We start from the raw sequence: 16,848 nt of genomic DNA on the forward strand, positions 1-16,848 counted from the left end.
CCGTGCCGGTTGTTTCTCTGGAACGCTAAGCTCTATTTTTGGCCTTCCAGCACAGAAATAACCGCCGCGAGCCTAGACACCGAAAGAAAAGAAAATGTTTTTTTTATTTTTTAACACGGCTTTGATCCATCCTGCCCCCCGCATGTTGGAGCCCAGAGAGAGGTCCAAAAAACCAAAACACCGCCCTTGCTTTCGCCGCTAGACTAGAGTTCGTGGAACAACAGGCCAGTGTAGTAGTGTCATACCGGGGATAAGGAGGAGGGGCAAATTTGACAAATTTGATCTATAGACGAAATTAAATCACAGAATGAACTATCCGTGAAACTATTTCACGTGGCTGACCCGTGGCGCCTAGCTCTCAGGCGCTGCACTAGTGCAACGCCTGGGAGCTAGGCGCTGCACTAATGCAACGCCTAGGAGCTAGGCACTACACTATATAGTGTGGCGCCTAGCTCTCAGGCGCTGCACACGATTTAGTAATTTTCTGATCACACGTGTGCGACGCTGGCGGTGTAGCGCCTATCTGCGAGGCGTTGCACCGTGTAATATGGCGCCTTCGTGTCGGGCGTCACACAAAAAGGTCAGCCGCGTGAAATAGTTTCATGGATAGTTCATTCTGTGATTTGATTCTGTTTATAGGTCAAGTTTGTTAAATTTGCCAGGAGGAGGGGCAGCACAGCAGCACTCCCAAATGTCTCTGGGGCCTGTAGCTCGGGGGGCGCGTGGCAGCCAGCTGTGCCAACGCGCTTGGCTGCCGTTTCCCTAGTCTTTTCTACACTAGACTAGAAAAACCAGGCGAGATTGAAAAGCCAGCTGCTGTTTGCTTTCGACTTTTCAGTTCAAGCTGTTGGAGCTTGCAGTGTCTGAGCTCTGAGCTGAGACTCGCACTGTTTCTCTGGTCCTCTAATCGGCATCTTAATAATCTTTGCATTACTCTACATTAGGTGGAGAAGATTGATTATTCCTGGCAATCTTCTTCCGGTCTTCTCCCCCAGTTGTTCTTTCAGTTACTCGTCCTCGTTCAACTTTGCGAAGCGGATACCCGATCTTTATGTCGGCGTCGCCACCTCGATTCCTTCTAACACACGAAATCCTCTCTTCTTAAAGCCAACCATGTCATCTCATGCATTAAATTTCATGACTATTTTTTCCTGTACTGTCCTTTTTTTTCTCTCTACGAAAAGTAAGTTCGTTTCGGTTCACTCGAGATGACTCGGCAGAGAAGAAAAAATGACTGATACGTGGTGTTCGCCTGTTAGTAGTTAGCTCAGGTCAAGACTTTGGTTGCAAGGTTTCCACAATACAAGTTGGTGAAGGGGTTAAAAGAAGCCATTTATTCCATTTTATGTTAGGTGGCCATTATTCCTTCTTGTTAATTTCTCATCCTTGCTCGTCTGCTGTGACTGCTCATCTGCATGCAGATCCATACCTCAACACCGACGCCGGCACAATGTCTCCGTTCGAGCACGGCGAGGTCTACGTTTTGGACGACGGTGGAGAGGTAACTGCTCCAACACATCGCCGTTTGTCCGCCTCTCATTGTGCAAAACTGCATACGGTTTCGTTTTACGAGATATGCTCCTACTAGTTTATGTACTCCCTCGTAATATAAGATCGAGTATTTATTTGACGAGAAACTGCACGTTGTTATGTGTATCAGCTAACATAACAAGCGTGTCATGTGGATTTTTTTTAAGAAAGGCTGATTAGACTCTCTTCCGTTTTGCTTTCATGAAGGTGGACTTGGACCTTGGAAACTACGAACGTTTTCTGGACATCAAATTGACCCGTGACCACAATATAACCACAGGAAAGATCTATCAGGTAACTAACTGGATTCCTCAGTCCTAATCCTTGTGCAGTGAGACTGTGCTATCAAGTCAAAAGAAAAACTGGCTATACGTCTATACCTTCTGAATGAAGAAAGGGGGGAAAATGTTTTCCTCAACTTTTGCATTAACAAACCGGCAACTTTCAGGATATCTGCAAGTTATGTTTGAGCATTTGATTCAGCGAATAAACGTACATGGAACCCACAAATCCTTATTGATTCGCTTTATGTTTCATCGTAAGATCTACTGCGGTACAATCATATGCATGTGCAGAATCATCCGGTCCTCCACTCTGCCACCCTTGTCGGGGGCTACTGATATAAGATTCAACCTGTCACATGGTGGCTTAATTGTAGAGACGATGCTCTGCAGGCTGCTCCTGTCAGTTACTACTACGAGCGAATAAAAGAATCTTTCTACTGTTGACCACCTGAGTTTTCTACGGGTTGCAAAGTAGACCAGGTAACTAGGTTTCACAAATACAGTTGAAACCTACACCAGTATATGACAGTTTAAGTTAGCCGGCCGTTTACAGTTGAAACCTACACCAGTATGACAACGTTGTCTTAGGAACAAATCCAAGTAGTATCAGTTTTACAACTTGTCTTACAAACCTACCTGGTTAACTTGACACCGTTGACCAGGCAACTAGGTTTCCGGTTGATTTTTTATATTCGAACTTTTTTGGGTTCTTTTATTATCAAATTGTAGATGCTTGTTCTATCTTCTGGAAGTTAACAGCATTTTTCCTTGTAAAATCCTCACACCAGGCTGTCATTGACAAAGAAAGGAGAGGAGACTACTTGGGGAAAACCGTCCAGGTTTGTGCTCACTGCTCAGTATATACTGTGTAGCTGGAGCATTCATGCGAAACAGCATATATGACAAAGAGATGTTGATTTATCTTCCTTTTCAGGTTGTGCCACATATCACTGGTGAAATTCAGGATTGGATCGAACGCGTGGCGATAAAGCCGGTCGATGGTAAAGAAGGGCCTCCTGATGTTTGTGTAATAGAACTCGGTGGCACTATAGGTAAACAAAACCATTCCATATGTAGCACAGCTTGCAATGCCGCATACTTGAAGCATAGATGTGGAAGCAGTTTACCCTATTTTCCCTCACTTGGTCCTATGGCTGTGTAAGCCTGCCCAGTGCAAGGACAAAATCTTTTCGCCGCATAATGACAGTGGCAATCTTGATGCAGGGGATATTGAATCAATGCCTTTTATTGAAGCATTAGGTCAATTTTCATACCGTGTCGGTCAGTAAAGATCAGCTCTTCCCTGAATGTCCATATCTGTTTTGGCATTTGTTCGCTTTTACGCATTTAGCTTAAGTTGACACATCATTTCCTTGTTCTGAGTTGTAGGACCTGGAAATTTGTGCCTGGTCCACGTCAGCCTTGTTCCAGTACTAAATGTAGTTGGTGAACAGGTATGTTTTACTCATCTGAACAAAGAGCCAAGATAATGAGAAGTTGTTGCAATGCACAGTTCTGTTGAGGTCCATGTCATGTAGTACTACTATATGCTAAATAGGTACTTTTTGCAAAGAAATATAAGTACTTGAAAAACCATTTTCCTGAATGATAGTTTCCGCTGAGATGCAATTGGCTTAAGCAAAGTGGCACTTTGTTATTATAGTAAAAAGGGAAGGAGGAGACGAACATAAAAGAAATTGAATTATTGATGGATCTCCCAAAACAGTCTCAGCTGGTTGCTGGTTGTAGGTTTGTTTGGTGAGGTTGGTCGTGTTTTTCTCTCTTTTCTTTTCTGGACTTGGCATTGGGGGGTGCGGTGCTCATTGCAAATCTTTGTAAACCTTGGCCGCTCACACTTCTTTGGCGCTTTCTTCTCAATGAAAATGACATGTGCCCGGACGTGTTTGAGAAAGAAAAAAAGTATAATTTTTCAGTTAATTCTGAGTTTATTGCATTCGATATTTTCTTGCAAATCATGATCTATCTTTCATTTATGCAGAAAACTAAGCCTACCCAACATAGTGTTCGTGGTCTAAGGGGACTTGGGTTGGCACCTGACATTTTGGCATGCCGCAGTACCGAGGTACACAATCTAACCTTCATTCTTTCATTCCTTTATAGCAAGCACTCTATGGTCCATTACCCTTTGTGCTGAAAATTGCTTCACTTGGTCATCACTGTGCCTTTGACAGCCACTGGAGGAACATGTGACAAGCAAGCTCTCACAATTCTGCAATGTGCCAGTAATGATAATTAATTTGAAGGCTATTTTAGGTTTTGTCTCTCGCTGGCATAGTATTGACAATGACCTATTTGTTGCAGATCTCAAATATTGTGAACCTCCATGACGTTACAAACATTTGGCACATCCCCTTGTTGCTAAGGGTATGATGAGTTTCTTTGAAATGCATGTGTTCCAAACTTGAATCTTACAAAATTGCAACCAGTGCGACTTGGAACTGCCCCTTTTTTAACCAATGTACACTTGATTCTTTCTATAGGACCAGAAGGCACATGAAGCCATTCTGAAAGTCTTAGATCTTCAGCTGTATGTATTTTTAAGTTTATTCATCACCTGATAGTATGAAGGAATAATGGTGACATTTCAATGTGTTTGTTCCACTCATGTATGCAGTGTTGGCAAAGTACATCGAGAACCTAAGTTGTCTGAATGGACCGAAAGAGCCAGCAAGTTTGACAAACTGAAAACTCCGGTAGGATTACTTATGTTCTTCTTTTTAGCTCACACTTTTCTGTTGTGATGGATATCATGTTGCCTTTTTTTTTTCTATATATACATATTTTTTTATAGCTGATAATTATTGCACAATTTGCTTCCAGGTTAAGATCGCCATGGTTGGAAAATATACCGGCCTGTCGGATTCTTATCTATCTGTTTTAAAGGTGAAGTTATTAGATACTACTCCCTCCGTCCCAAAATATAAGAACGTTTTTAACACTACACTAGTGTTAAAAACGTTCTTATATATTGGGACAGAGGGAGTACAAACTAGATTACAAACAGTAACATACTAAGCTACAAATACAAATAGGTCCCTTCAGTCCTACTGCTACCTTAGAACTGTAGGGTTCACTGATTTATCTTGTTTGACCCTTGTTCCAGGCTCTCTTGCACGCATCAGTTGCTATGGAAAGGAAACTTGTACTGGAGTGGGTTCCTTCCTGTGATCTTGAAGATTCTGCAAGCAAAGAGGTCGGTGTTGTTGAGTATGGGCTCCCCATTAGTTTTATTTTCCTCCATGAACCTACCACTGATGCTTTGGAGGTGCTTGCTTTGCGTAGACCCCTGAAGCCCATCAGAAAGCATGGAGACTACTGAAGGTTAGCACATTTGGCATTCTTGACTACTGCCATGATGCAATTCTTGATACTTCTGTTGAGTCATCTGAAGAAAGCTCTACCTCAGGGTGCAGACGGTATGCTTGTTCCTGGAGGCTTCGGAGATAGAGGAGTTGAGGGCAAAATTCTCGCTGCGACATATGCACGGGAGAAGAATGTTCCTTATCTTGGCATTTGCTTGGGTATGCAAGTCGCTGTGATCGAGTTTGCCCGTTCGGTCATGAAACTAGATGGCGCAAATAGCACAGAGTTTGACCCAGCCACAGCATCACCCTGTGTCATCTTCATGCCAGAGGTAGATTGTGCATGCTAACTTCAGACTGTTTTGGATGTCCTTCACTGTTAAGCATCAGATTTTAATGCATATATTTTGGACAACACCTCATCAGGGCTCCAAAACCCAAATGGGGGCGACGATGCGCCTTGGATCAAGGAGGACGCATTTCCTAGCCAATAACTGCAAATCCGCAAAGCTGTAAGAAAACACTACCGCTGGTCATCTTCCTTGATTGTATTGCGTTTAACTTTGCATTTTATCGTTTGATATTCACTCCTGTTTATGTGTGAAATATAATTATGATGAATTATCTCAGGTATGGCAATGCTACCTCCATCGATGAAAGACATCGACATAGATATGAGGTAAACACATGGAACTATTTGACGGCACGGATCATTCTATGTTTCCCTTAGTCTTCTGTATAATGGTGGAGATGTAATAATTTTATTGTTTTTTCAGGTGAACCCTGAAATGGTCCCATTGCTTGAGAAGGCGGGTCTTTCATTTGTTGGCAAGGATGAAAGTGGAAGACGCATGGAGGTATATATAGTTGTTAAAACAGTTGCTTTGATCTTCAATATGCGCTTAAGAATAAACTTCATCTACTGGATGCAGATCATTGAGCTGCCGAATCATGTGTTCTTCATTGGTGCACAATTCCATCCTGAATTCAAGTCAAGACCAGGAAAGCCATCTCCGCTTTTCTTAGGTAACACAAAACTCTAATCTTGATACAGCACTTGTTCATCGAGATTAATCTTGGGTGTCTGCATTTTCTGAATACTAATGCATCTAACGATCACAGGGTTAATAGCGGCAGCGTCCGGACAACTAGACCTGCTGCTCAAGCGCAGCTGCGGCGTCATCAGTTCGAAACCGACGCCACCCAGATATAGCACCAATGGCACCGGCACCACGGTCCTGGCCATAAAACCTTACCCCAACGGGCACGCGAAGAAGGCACTCACCAGCTTGGTGAACGGATGCTACGCGAATGGCAACGGCATCCACATCTAACTGAGCAGCCGCGGCGTCACACAACATTCGTTTCTGCTGCTTTGCTCGTACCCTCTCGTCTCTCTTTTTTTCCGGGATCTCTTTGGTTTTGGATTTGGAACTGCTCAAATGAGGAGGCGAAGGGGTGTTTTAAGTGTTTTGCATGGCCCCCCTCCACGAAAATCTCCTCTCACTTGGAGCAACTCCATTGAGGATCTGGAGCTGCCAGAGGAAGTGTTTGGCTAGCCTAAAAGGTTAGCTATTGAAGCTCCGGCCGTCAACACGCGTTTCTGATATTTTTACGAGGAACGTCCTCCAGTCATGTTGAAGCAAAGGCTGTTTCCCCTAGGGTCTAGTGTGGTGTATTCCTTTTGTTTTCCCAAAACTGTTTTGTATCTTCAATGGACCGAATGAACGGAAACCAGATTTACTTGGTCTAAAGGTTATCTTTCTGAATCAACGATATGTATCACTTTAATGTTGAGTGCTAGTAATAGTCTCACTTTATTTATTTCCAATAAATTGCACTAAATCCTATACTCTACTAAAGATTGACAGTTATGGGTATTGAACTGAGCTCCTAATATACCCACTCTATTCCTTGTCTTCAAAATTCCTACAAGCCGTGGAATTATCCAAATTTTGCACATGGAATGTAGTGAAGTACTTGTACTACTTCTAAGGGGCCATATTGAATCAACTTTTATCAATGTCAGAGTGCCATTGTTTCATAACGAGGCATCTTGCAGGCCAGTTTTGTGATATCTCTCATACAGCTGACTGGTACTATGTTACTGAATTCTTGCAAGGATAATTTAGAGAGAACCCCATGATACGGAGTTGTACATTAGCCATAATATACTGTCACGGAATATAAGAACCTTGAGAACATGATGATGGATAGGACGGTCCACAGAAAGCGGCAGACCTTAATAATCACCCGCTGCTGTCTCCGGTTAAACCAAGCAACGTAGCGTAAGGCAGTCTCCAAAATCGCGTCCCCATCTAGAAAGTATACCTGTTCATCCTTTACATGGTTAGGTACCAGAAGAGTACTCCTGTCTCTTGAGACGCAGTAGGCAAACACGTTTAAGTTCAAACCAAATTACTTCCTCTGTTTTGTTATAGTATCTCTCTTTGCCCTTGTGGGTCTTTGTTTCAAAATAGTTATCCATTTAAGGAATCAAGGGTGTAGTTATTGAAATATTGTCACTCCCTACCCCTACTTTATGCGTTGAAAAGGATTACATAGTTGCTGTAACTTTTAGGTCCTGAATTCCTTAGATTTCTTAATACCCTCGGTGAGTATGCATGTGGAGTTCTGGAGAGAGATATAGAAACAGAGGGAGTATACGAGAAGAGTAGTGTCCAAAAACCAACTTGTTTCGTATGCACAAAAAAGAAATATATATGGTAATCCCAATATCAAAGAAAAGTTCAGTAAATGAAGGACTTACCGGTAGGCAGTTAACGGCAGCCAATGCCGCAGACACATGAAGCAAACAACTTAAACAATTTTCCAAGATATAGGGAACATCTGCAATAAGAAGGAAGAATGCCCATCGGGGCCTGTAGGGGGATAACTTAACAGAACTTGCTGTCGATGACAGATCACCAACATAAACAAAAGTTCCCCCACAGGGACTCGGACCGAAGTTATCATTTGTAGCATGTGATGACGATAAATTTCCTTCTTTCTGTAAACACTCCAAAGAATATGGCCTGGTGTAGGAGATCTCTATCCATGAAAACCCAGGGGTAAGAACAGGTACCAAGCAGTACTCCTCCTGCCAGCATTAATAAAAATCACAGTTGGTAAATCATACAAAAAGGATTACTGTTACTACAAGGGAAAAATTCCTCAAGATTATGCATGAAGGCTCCAAATTCATTATGATATTGTAGTAATAACTCGCAACAAAAATCTTACCTCCAAACAGGTACAGTTACTGTCATCATCTTCTGTACCCCGCCATCCATTTCCACATTTTTTTAGTTTAACTACGTCTTTTGCAATCAAGCAATACAAGTCCTCAGTTTGTTTCTTGTCACTTACTTTGTCAGTCCCGGGAAAATACGCAGAGCCATTACAGGAAAATTTCCCAAACACTATCAGTTCATCTGGGCAAGATAGCTTGTCATTTATCTGCCAGAGATTCTTGCTTGCATCCATCCATGAGTTGGGGACACAATAACCTTTGCCAGAATTAGTAACACCATAGCTCTGAGAACCACCAAGAAACTCATGACTACTAGTTTTCTCTACAGTGCCTTGAGCCAGCATTTTCATCCAATCGTCAGTTTTTCTTATGTTCAGACCATCCACAGACAGGATAACATCATGAACAGACAATGACCTTGACAGAGAAGATGATTGTGAGATTCCCATGACCTGTTATGCAGCCATTTAGAATCGCAAGATTGCGGAGATAAAAAATGATGAGAAGTGAAAGGAAACAGACTTACAATAAGGCCATCACCACTCACGTAGAGAGGACAGAGGACCAAAGGAAGTAATAATGCCATCAGCACACATGCTGCACAAAACTATTTAACATGAAATCATAACAGCTACATCATTACGAGGCTTATGAAAATATTGCAGAAATGGTACTTCTAAAATATGGTAAGGTATACAAGTATACAATTAAAAACCTCCATGGTGCCACATCTAAGATTGGAAGTGTTGTTACAAAGCTTACAATCCAGTACACCTTGACCTGTATCATCATGTACTTAAATGCTCATGCAGAAGTTTCTAGCTAGTGTCACACTTCTCTGACCTGATGTCAACTATCATTATTATACAAGCAATTATTGTTATCCGGTTCATACTTCATATCTCTCAGGCCCTGGTTAATCATAAAGTATACCAAGAAATGTATGGTAAAACAACCTAGTAAAGATCAATATCAGCTATCAGATGTCTCGGTCAAGGACAATTTTCCCAATGGTTTACTATAGACATATACGCGCTGATATATTCCACAACAAATTTGTAGGGATAAATCTATTTATTACCAGTATGAGGATATTAGTGCATGATTACCCACTGTAGGATACTAAATTTCCAATATCTGTTGGGCAATCGTCTAACTGAGGCATCCAATTGTATCTTATGCCAATCAACATAAAGCTAATTGTTCTTAGTTCTTGTTTGATGTCCTCGTTACTGCAAGAATACTAGATATATGTGCTTCTCTTTATCTGAGCACCAAGGGTCACTACAACTTAGTATGGCATACCACAGATATTGAAAATAGATGTTTGCAGCAAGAATACAAGTTACATGTGATTCTTTTTATCTGAGCACCAAGGGTCTCTATAATTTAGCATGGCATACCACACATATTGAAAATAGATGTTTGCGGCAAGACTTTGAAATTAATTCATGCAAATCAGGATAACTTACTATAACATTATGCCAAATTCCCGCGCAATATATCCGAAGCATTGAAAAGAGGGGTAGATTCTCAAGCAGGTCATAGTTCAGAGCAACTAATGCCCCAGGAAAAAGTACAGCCATGAATATTGCAACATATTCCATCTGTACACCCTCGCTGTTGCATATTGAGCAATGAACATACCAGCAATTCAATAGTGTGCCAAAAAAACCATTAGTAGGTGGAAGTAATATTACGAAACAACACTCGGAGTTTTAGAGTATCAAAGAACGGAAGATACATTTAAGCACAGGCAACACATCTCACAAAAAAGGTGCACGGGCAGATGAGGGATAGACCTCGCAGCTGCAATAGCATGTCCAAATTCATGAAAAGCAATAGATAAGATTGTTGATGCTATGATGATTGAGGTGTCCATTATTGATCCGCTGAAGCTGGGAGCCTACAATGAGTGAAATGCGTGCTGAGTGGTTGATTTGAAAAATTGAAAGAACGAAGCATGTCTCCTCACCAGTATATTTGGTAACCAGGCGCTAATGGATCCGCGTCTAAAATATAATGCACCAATTGGATCCCACAATAGCAACTGAAAATTGCAACAGAACAATATAACGATCCAAAATTGAATAGAAATGGTATGTTAACTACCTACTGTAGCCATCTCAGGAACCAATGAACTAGGAAGATACAGATTAACAGCATTAATGGATTTATTAATATAGGCAACAATTTCAATATTTTTGTGATGGCTACTAGAGCTGCAATGAAATCTTTGTGTGGAAAAGGCAGGCCATGAAGGTGGAAAACCAGAAACCAACTCCCTTTTGGCGGATGAAGAAGACAAAGCATTTTTCTATGATTTTCTGAATAGGATCTGGATTATCGGAGGCGCCAATTTCAGCTCTATTCACACACTTATGTGAATGTTAGTTACCATAAATAGCCGTTAAATATTCAGGGAACTGAGTGAAAAATCTCAGTGCCATATCTGCTCTCTGAAGTAGGTATCAAGATAAAAAGGTCACATACAGATGAATATATCACATAATCAGCAAGTATCATATATTTTTCAAGTCAAAAATAAAATTATTTAAGCAGCAACATGGCATGATATTGTGAGATTCATGACACAGAGGTATACTATCGAACTTTGGAACAAACATAATAATCAGAACAACTACATTTCATTATTTGCCATAATAATGAGAGTTAACTTACCAAAGATATACCAACTAAAGCAACAAGAGAGAAATAAACTCCTAAGGAAAACCATGCTCTGGTGTATCTGCCAAAAAATAATTAACTCGGTATGACTTTAAGTACAATCAATGACTAAGCTCTAAATTGTGAGTAACAAGGGAAATTATGTGATCTTCATAGTAAGATGGCTCTTATCAGAATATTCTTCTCAGCCAACAAAATAAGTACATCGTATATGCTTAAGTTTTCCAGAGAAAAATAGGAATTAAACATTGCTATCAGGTGCTAAATTTGTCACCAACCTTTAGCATGCCAGATCTGCCAGAATATATTTTAACTTTTGGTGTGGTGTGTGGATAACATTATTCCAAAATGACTTGATGTGTCGTAATAACTGTTTATCTACACATGTGGATAGCATGGGTGTGTCGTAAGATAGATATATGATTCAAGCCATGCAAAAGAAATGTCGCAAACAGATACAACGACTTGACTTGGTTAATGTAAATGGTACTTATCTTTGTACAGATGCCAAGGAAAATCAGAGCTACGTGGAATTTGCACAAATGAGAAAAAGGGCAGAATTATAAAAACTTCAAAGGGTAAGATAAAGCATACCTAGCATGTTTCCACCCCAAATTGAATATCATGTCATTGAAGACATAAATTTTGCAGTCACAATACCTGAAGTTCGCATAGGCACAATAAGTGAACATAACAGCCACTTTGTGTACTAATACTAACACAAAATGACGACAACGAAACAGGAAGCTAAATCAAAGCTGATTTAGATCGAGTGGATTGGGTAAGTTTAGCTGGGGAGAAATCGGGACAGAAGAGAGAGAGGCGGTGTGGATTGACCTACCAGCAGGAGACGGAGCTCTCAGTGCGGCTCACGGCAGGGCCCGAGGGCAGGGTCGCCGACGCACGCCCGCGCCGCCTGCTGCGTCCGCCGCCGCCGATCATTCGAGAGCGGAGAAGCACCGAGTCGTCGGCTTGGCCACCGCAGTTATTATTCAGGAAAAATAGTTGGGTGCTTAGCCCGCCGTCGGATCTACATCGGTGGGCAGATCTTGGCGGAACTCTCAGTCTCAGGCTGAGCGGCTCAGACAGTTTTTGCAAAGAAGCCCCTTCGGTTTCTCACATTTGCACCTCCGCTCCTTGTCCACTTTTCTTCTTGGCTTTCCCTTCTGCCCGTTTGTTCCCCCATTCCGAATCGCATCTCGCGGCGGCCGGCGATCCCCCCAGAAGCGAAGATCTATCGGGGTTGCGCCAGCGCCACCGCCGACGGAAGCTCCAGCGCGCGCGGCCGCACCACCGTGACGCGCCTCTTTCGCCGCGCCTTCGATCATATTTCGGTAGGGGGGATCGAGCGGGGCTGGTTCGCAGGAGAAGGGATAGGAGAGGATGATACTGCTCCAATCCCCATCCAGGTTCCTACTCCAGATCCTGAAGGATCGCGTCGTCAGGTATGTCGCTGCTCAGCCGATCTTTCTTCGTGGACCCAGAAGGTATATCGCATGTGGCTCATGCGAGAGTATTCACGCTGCAGCGGCGACAAGGGCGTGGACATCGATTGCCACACGGTGGAGTTCGACGATGTGCGGTATCATATCCAGGTGAATACTTAGTATCCTCCTGCCGAATCTGAATACCCATTTCGGTTTGCTGTCTTACGGTCATTTATTTTGTGTGTAGGGTGGGGGTAATAGTAGGAACAAATCTGAGCTAATGAAGCCGCATTCCTGCTTTCTTTTCTTTATTAAATTACCTGTCGCTGATGTTTGTGTCGTTAGTACTGAAATTTTGGTGTGCTGGTGTGGGTTTCTTAGCTGTCTAACTTCTTATTATGTAAATCCTGACGTGCTGTTCTTCAAGCACTGCAATTGCAAGCTGAAATTAAAGTTAAATTTGCTAAACAGTGGAGTGCTCCCATTGCTATTGTTTGCAACCAGTGGTCAGCTTATGCTCTGTATACTGATGGACATTGGACTTCTATTGCAGTTTTCAATGAGGAATCCAAAGGTAATGGTGCTATCAGTGGCATTGCCCCTCGCACCTCCTGAGGCTATTCTGCACGACGGGCTTCCTCTTGGTGCCATTGATGCTATAAAGGCGGCTTATGGGGCAGTGGTTCAAATTCTTGATCCTCCAAAGGACTGCTTTGATCTCACAATGAAGATAAACTTAACAAAGCTTCCGACAGATGAAGGTTCTAGAGTTCCCTTTCCAAGGTTATCATTGTCTTGTCGTGCTACATGATCATTAGCTGGTGGTGTCTATCTTAGATGTTCTCCATTGGCAAAATATTACTTTTGGTGCAAGTCATGGTTGGAAACATCTTCATCTTTTTACATGTAGATGTAGATGCCCTAGAGAATAATGTTCAGTAGTATGTCAGATATGTAGTATTACACACTTGATTGCCCAGGACTCGGACACGGATGTTGTTTGCCTAGATCATGGAAGCAGTTTTCTTTTTGTGTGTGCAAATGCCTAAATGGAAGGAATGTGGAATTCGCCTTACTTAATATGGAACCTTAACTTTCCTATGGTCTTGTTTACATGAGCTCAGTAATAGGTTCTAGATATCAATTCTATCTTTCCACCGAAGTCAACTCATTTGCATTTTTAAGTTTGTGGTGTAATTTTGGTAAGAGTCTCTTGTTATAATGATGCCGAGTCTCTTTACTCATTTTTCATTGTTGGTGATTTTTTGGTGCTTCTTGGCCCAATCACACTGTTGGTTGCATGATTAATTGCTTGTTTTTTGGAACAAGGGAGTTGGTCGAAGTACAATCTGCAATTTTTTGGTTTTGGTCAAGCCTGCCCGAATCATAACATACTATTTTGTCTAGTTCATGCTCTCAATTGAAATTGACATCTAACTACCTATTGCATTTCTTATGTTCCAGAGCAGCGGAATGTTGTCTTGACACAAATTGCATCTGTGAGAGAGGTTGTGCTGGGTGCACCGCTGAAGCTTCTGCTCAGGCATCTAGCTTCAAAGACAGTGGCTCCTAACGTGGATAAGCTGGTTGCCCTTGTTCACCGTCCTAATGAATCGTTCTTCCTTGTTCCCCAGGTATGACTTTCAGATTAGACATCTCAAATCTGGGTATATTACGCTGAAACATCACCGTTTTCTGGCTACTAACTCCTGGCTGCTTTGTGATTCTGTTGGTAGACATATTTTATTATTTCAAATTATTTGTGTATTTGATTTTTGGTGTTGGTCTTAATTGTATCTTCTGCATATTCACTCGATGAAATTATTTTTTTCCCAGGCAGACAAAGTTACAGTTGTATACCCAATGAGGTTCCAGGATTCGATTGATATTGTCTTAGCAACTTCGTTTTTGCAGGTATTAGGGACACTATAGCTTTTGTGGCTTCAGTTTCTTCTTTTGACCTTTTATGTTCATCTACATTAGACTGATATTTAGGCTTTCAGCACTGCTGTCATTTTATGATTAATGATATATTTGACGTACTAGATTCATGAGTTTGAAGATTTGGTAAATTTCAATGTTTACATAACTATCTTATGCAAAGCCGTTTGGTTAGCTACAATTTGCAGGGAGCACTCTGCTGAATGTGCTTAAAATTTGGGATGGTTATGTGTAGGAATTTGTAGAAGCAAGGCGGACTGCTGCACTTAACAATGCCCCTTCCTGTATGTGGTCTCCAGTACCACCTCTTGAGTTAAAAGGCGTGAATGCTGATGCACTTGATGCAAATGCTGGTTTTGTTACTTTTGGTAATGTGTATTTCTGACAATAGTTTTTCATATTCTTCCAAGATATCAGTTTTCTACCCTCAAAAATAAAAAAATATAAATTTGTCTCACAGCCTTTCTTTATGGCAGTTGTTTTCCCTCGGCATGTTGAGGGTAGAAAGCTAGACAAAACAGTTTGGAGTTTGTTAACCTTCCGTGCTTATGTAAGCTACCACGTAAAGGTAACATCCTTGTTTTCATGGTCTGGTTTCATATTTATCAAGTTCGTGGATCCCTGAAATAGCTGTGAACCAGTCAGCAGTAGCCACTTTGCAGATTTCACATCAATCTTACCTTTACATTTTACAAGTAGGAAAATACAAGTTGGTTTTCTGATTTAAGCTAGTTTGGGTGAGCCAACCTTGGAACCAACTGGGAACAGTTTTATTAAGCCTGCTCCAGCTTGGTGTCAATTTTGTGAAACACTTTTCTTCTGCTTTACATATACATAGCTACCACCATAAGTGGTATCCTATCATAACATTGCAAGCACTCAACTGCTGCTATTTGGTGTATCACAGTGTTCTGAAGGATTCATGCACACCAGGATGAGGCGTAGAGTTGAGTCTCTGATCCAGGTAAATATAAACATTATTTCACTGAATCAAAGCATTTTATACACCTTGTAAAATCTTTACTTAAGTTATCCAATAAGTTTGCTAGGTTTAGTCAAAACTGCGATTATTCAGTACCTTTTCGGCCTGTATAGTTATAGTAGCAATGTGGGTTTAGTATAATAGAACAGAGGAGACTATGCTCATGATGTTAGCCAGGTAAAAAATTGGATATCCAGTAGTTCACCTGAGTTTGCAAGAAGGAAGAAGCTAACAAAAATAACAAAAATCATGAGATTAAATAGGTGTGATCTAAGCCTTTATAGTAAGTCAAATTGTTAGTCATGGGAAGTCTCGAGTCAAAGGATGATGATCTTCCAACTGTTATTGACTTAAGCTTTAAAAGGCGAGAATGAAACTGAATTTGAGTTGTCCCCATCTAGCAGACGCCAATTTGGAAAAGCACATTGAGAGTTAGATTAAGGGATCATGTTAATGAAACAAGATAATGGTTAAACATGGAATGTCCCGTAAATGGAAGCGTATGGAATTATGTATTGATGGCTTGCTTATGGCTGCAGGCTTTGGACCGTGCTAAATCCGATGCAGAGAAGCTGAAGAAGTTGGTACATGGCGGGTCTTTTAGGAGACTGGTTTGTGCAAATATCAACCAAACTTGTATTTGAAAAGAAGGGACCTATCACATTCGCATGTGTGCATATTTCACTGATTGAAACTCTCTCCACGCAGAGCATGAAGCACGAAGGCAACTCTAATCGGTGAAGGAAGACTCAGACAAGCAAATATATGAAGGTTTTGCTCAACTTTCCATCATGGGTGCTACTGGTAGAACACTTATTTTAACTTCCGGTAAGATTTGGGTGGCAGCCGTTGAAACAACATGAGCACCCTACTGTGGCCCGTCGCTTGTTTGTTTGTTTGTTCCGGGAGGATACTGTATTTATGGTCGAAATTTGACTTGAGGAATAGGTGAGATTTAATTGGTCTTTGTAAATTTCGATGCATATGTCCTGACGCTATTTTGCACATAGTTTTCCACAAGAAAAATAAATTAGAGTATGCAGCAGGTTGCGTACCATAGTTCTGTAGAAGAAAACAAGTTCATTTACAAAAGGAAGAGCACCAAATTAAAAAAGAAACATCACTTGACTACCCGCTACACAATGCAACCCCTACCACTCCTGCCATGGCCCGTAGCTTTATTTCATCAAGGTTTTTTTTTTAACAGATTGATCCCAGTTGCGATGTGTTACCAAAAAGACAAAGTAAGGTTATCTGTGACGCCGTGCCGCAAATGTCTGAACGGCGGTATCCGGATCAATTTTTCGTTCAACGCGGTGTTGGATATGTCCGTGGACGCGCGTGTCCAAACTCTTGTGAATTGGCACTATCTGGGAACCTAAGGAGATTTGTAGACGTTGGACTAATACAAGGGAAACGT

The 16,848-nt window shown here is 41.5% G+C and overlaps 3 protein-coding genes across 3 annotated transcripts in view; 2 read left to right on the forward strand and 1 right to left on the reverse strand.

The window, feature by feature from the left end:
• LOC119276423 (CTP synthase-like) overlaps window positions 1–6,910 on the forward strand; it is a 7,638-nt gene extending 728 nt beyond the window's left edge. Inside the window, exons 2-21 of the mRNA XM_037557471.1 lie at window positions 1,422–1,501; window positions 1,738–1,824; window positions 2,603–2,653; window positions 2,749–2,866; window positions 3,039–3,095; window positions 3,204–3,268; window positions 3,814–3,897; window positions 4,007–4,057; window positions 4,137–4,199; window positions 4,316–4,362; window positions 4,450–4,528; window positions 4,656–4,718; window positions 4,939–5,028; window positions 5,118–5,156; window positions 5,242–5,469; window positions 5,564–5,649; window positions 5,768–5,816; window positions 5,914–5,994; window positions 6,070–6,163; window positions 6,260–6,910. Of these exons, the coding sequence (XP_037413368.1) occupies window positions 1,422–1,501; window positions 1,738–1,824; window positions 2,603–2,653; window positions 2,749–2,866; window positions 3,039–3,095; window positions 3,204–3,268; window positions 3,814–3,897; window positions 4,007–4,057; window positions 4,137–4,199; window positions 4,316–4,362; window positions 4,450–4,528; window positions 4,656–4,718; window positions 4,939–5,028; window positions 5,118–5,156; window positions 5,242–5,469; window positions 5,564–5,649; window positions 5,768–5,816; window positions 5,914–5,994; window positions 6,070–6,163; window positions 6,260–6,471 (1,724 nt within the window). The 3' untranslated portion in view covers window positions 6,472–6,910. The remainder of the gene's footprint in view (window positions 1–1,421; window positions 1,502–1,737; window positions 1,825–2,602; window positions 2,654–2,748; window positions 2,867–3,038; window positions 3,096–3,203; window positions 3,269–3,813; window positions 3,898–4,006; window positions 4,058–4,136; window positions 4,200–4,315; window positions 4,363–4,449; window positions 4,529–4,655; window positions 4,719–4,938; window positions 5,029–5,117; window positions 5,157–5,241; window positions 5,470–5,563; window positions 5,650–5,767; window positions 5,817–5,913; window positions 5,995–6,069; window positions 6,164–6,259) is intronic.
• Window positions 6,911–7,104: 194 nt separating this feature from the next.
• On the reverse strand, window positions 7,105–12,066 carry LOC119276424 (membrane-bound transcription factor site-2 protease homolog). The gene is made up of 10 exons (XM_037557472.1): window positions 11,920–12,066; window positions 11,673–11,738; window positions 11,073–11,139; window positions 10,366–10,440; window positions 10,193–10,296; window positions 9,863–10,010; window positions 8,917–8,997; window positions 8,381–8,842; window positions 7,908–8,237; window positions 7,105–7,468 (listed from the first exon to the last, which is right to left on the reverse strand). The coding sequence occupies exons 1-10, from the start codon at window positions 12,018–12,020 to the stop codon at window positions 7,298–7,300; spliced, it is 1,605 nt and encodes a 534-aa protein (XP_037413369.1). The 5' UTR covers window positions 12,021–12,066; the 3' UTR covers window positions 7,105–7,297.
• A 133-nt stretch (window positions 12,067–12,199) lies between these two features.
• Window positions 12,200–16,470, forward strand: LOC119276425 (actin-related protein 2/3 complex subunit 2A-like). The gene is made up of 10 exons (XM_037557473.1): window positions 12,200–12,523; window positions 12,607–12,673; window positions 13,059–13,266; window positions 13,970–14,139; window positions 14,342–14,419; window positions 14,682–14,814; window positions 14,923–15,014; window positions 15,354–15,410; window positions 15,968–16,039; window positions 16,137–16,470. Exons 1-10 carry the CDS (start codon window positions 12,462–12,464, stop codon window positions 16,167–16,169), a joined length of 972 nt encoding a protein of 323 aa, XP_037413370.1. The 5' UTR covers window positions 12,200–12,461; the 3' UTR covers window positions 16,170–16,470.
• Window positions 16,471–16,848: the final 378 nt, after the last annotated feature.

The sequence above is a fragment of the Triticum dicoccoides genome, chromosome 3B (assembly GCF_002162155.2).
Source record: "Triticum dicoccoides isolate Atlit2015 ecotype Zavitan chromosome 3B, WEW_v2.0, whole genome shotgun sequence".
In the NCBI taxonomy this organism is placed as follows: domain Eukaryota; kingdom Viridiplantae; phylum Streptophyta; class Magnoliopsida; order Poales; family Poaceae; genus Triticum; species Triticum dicoccoides.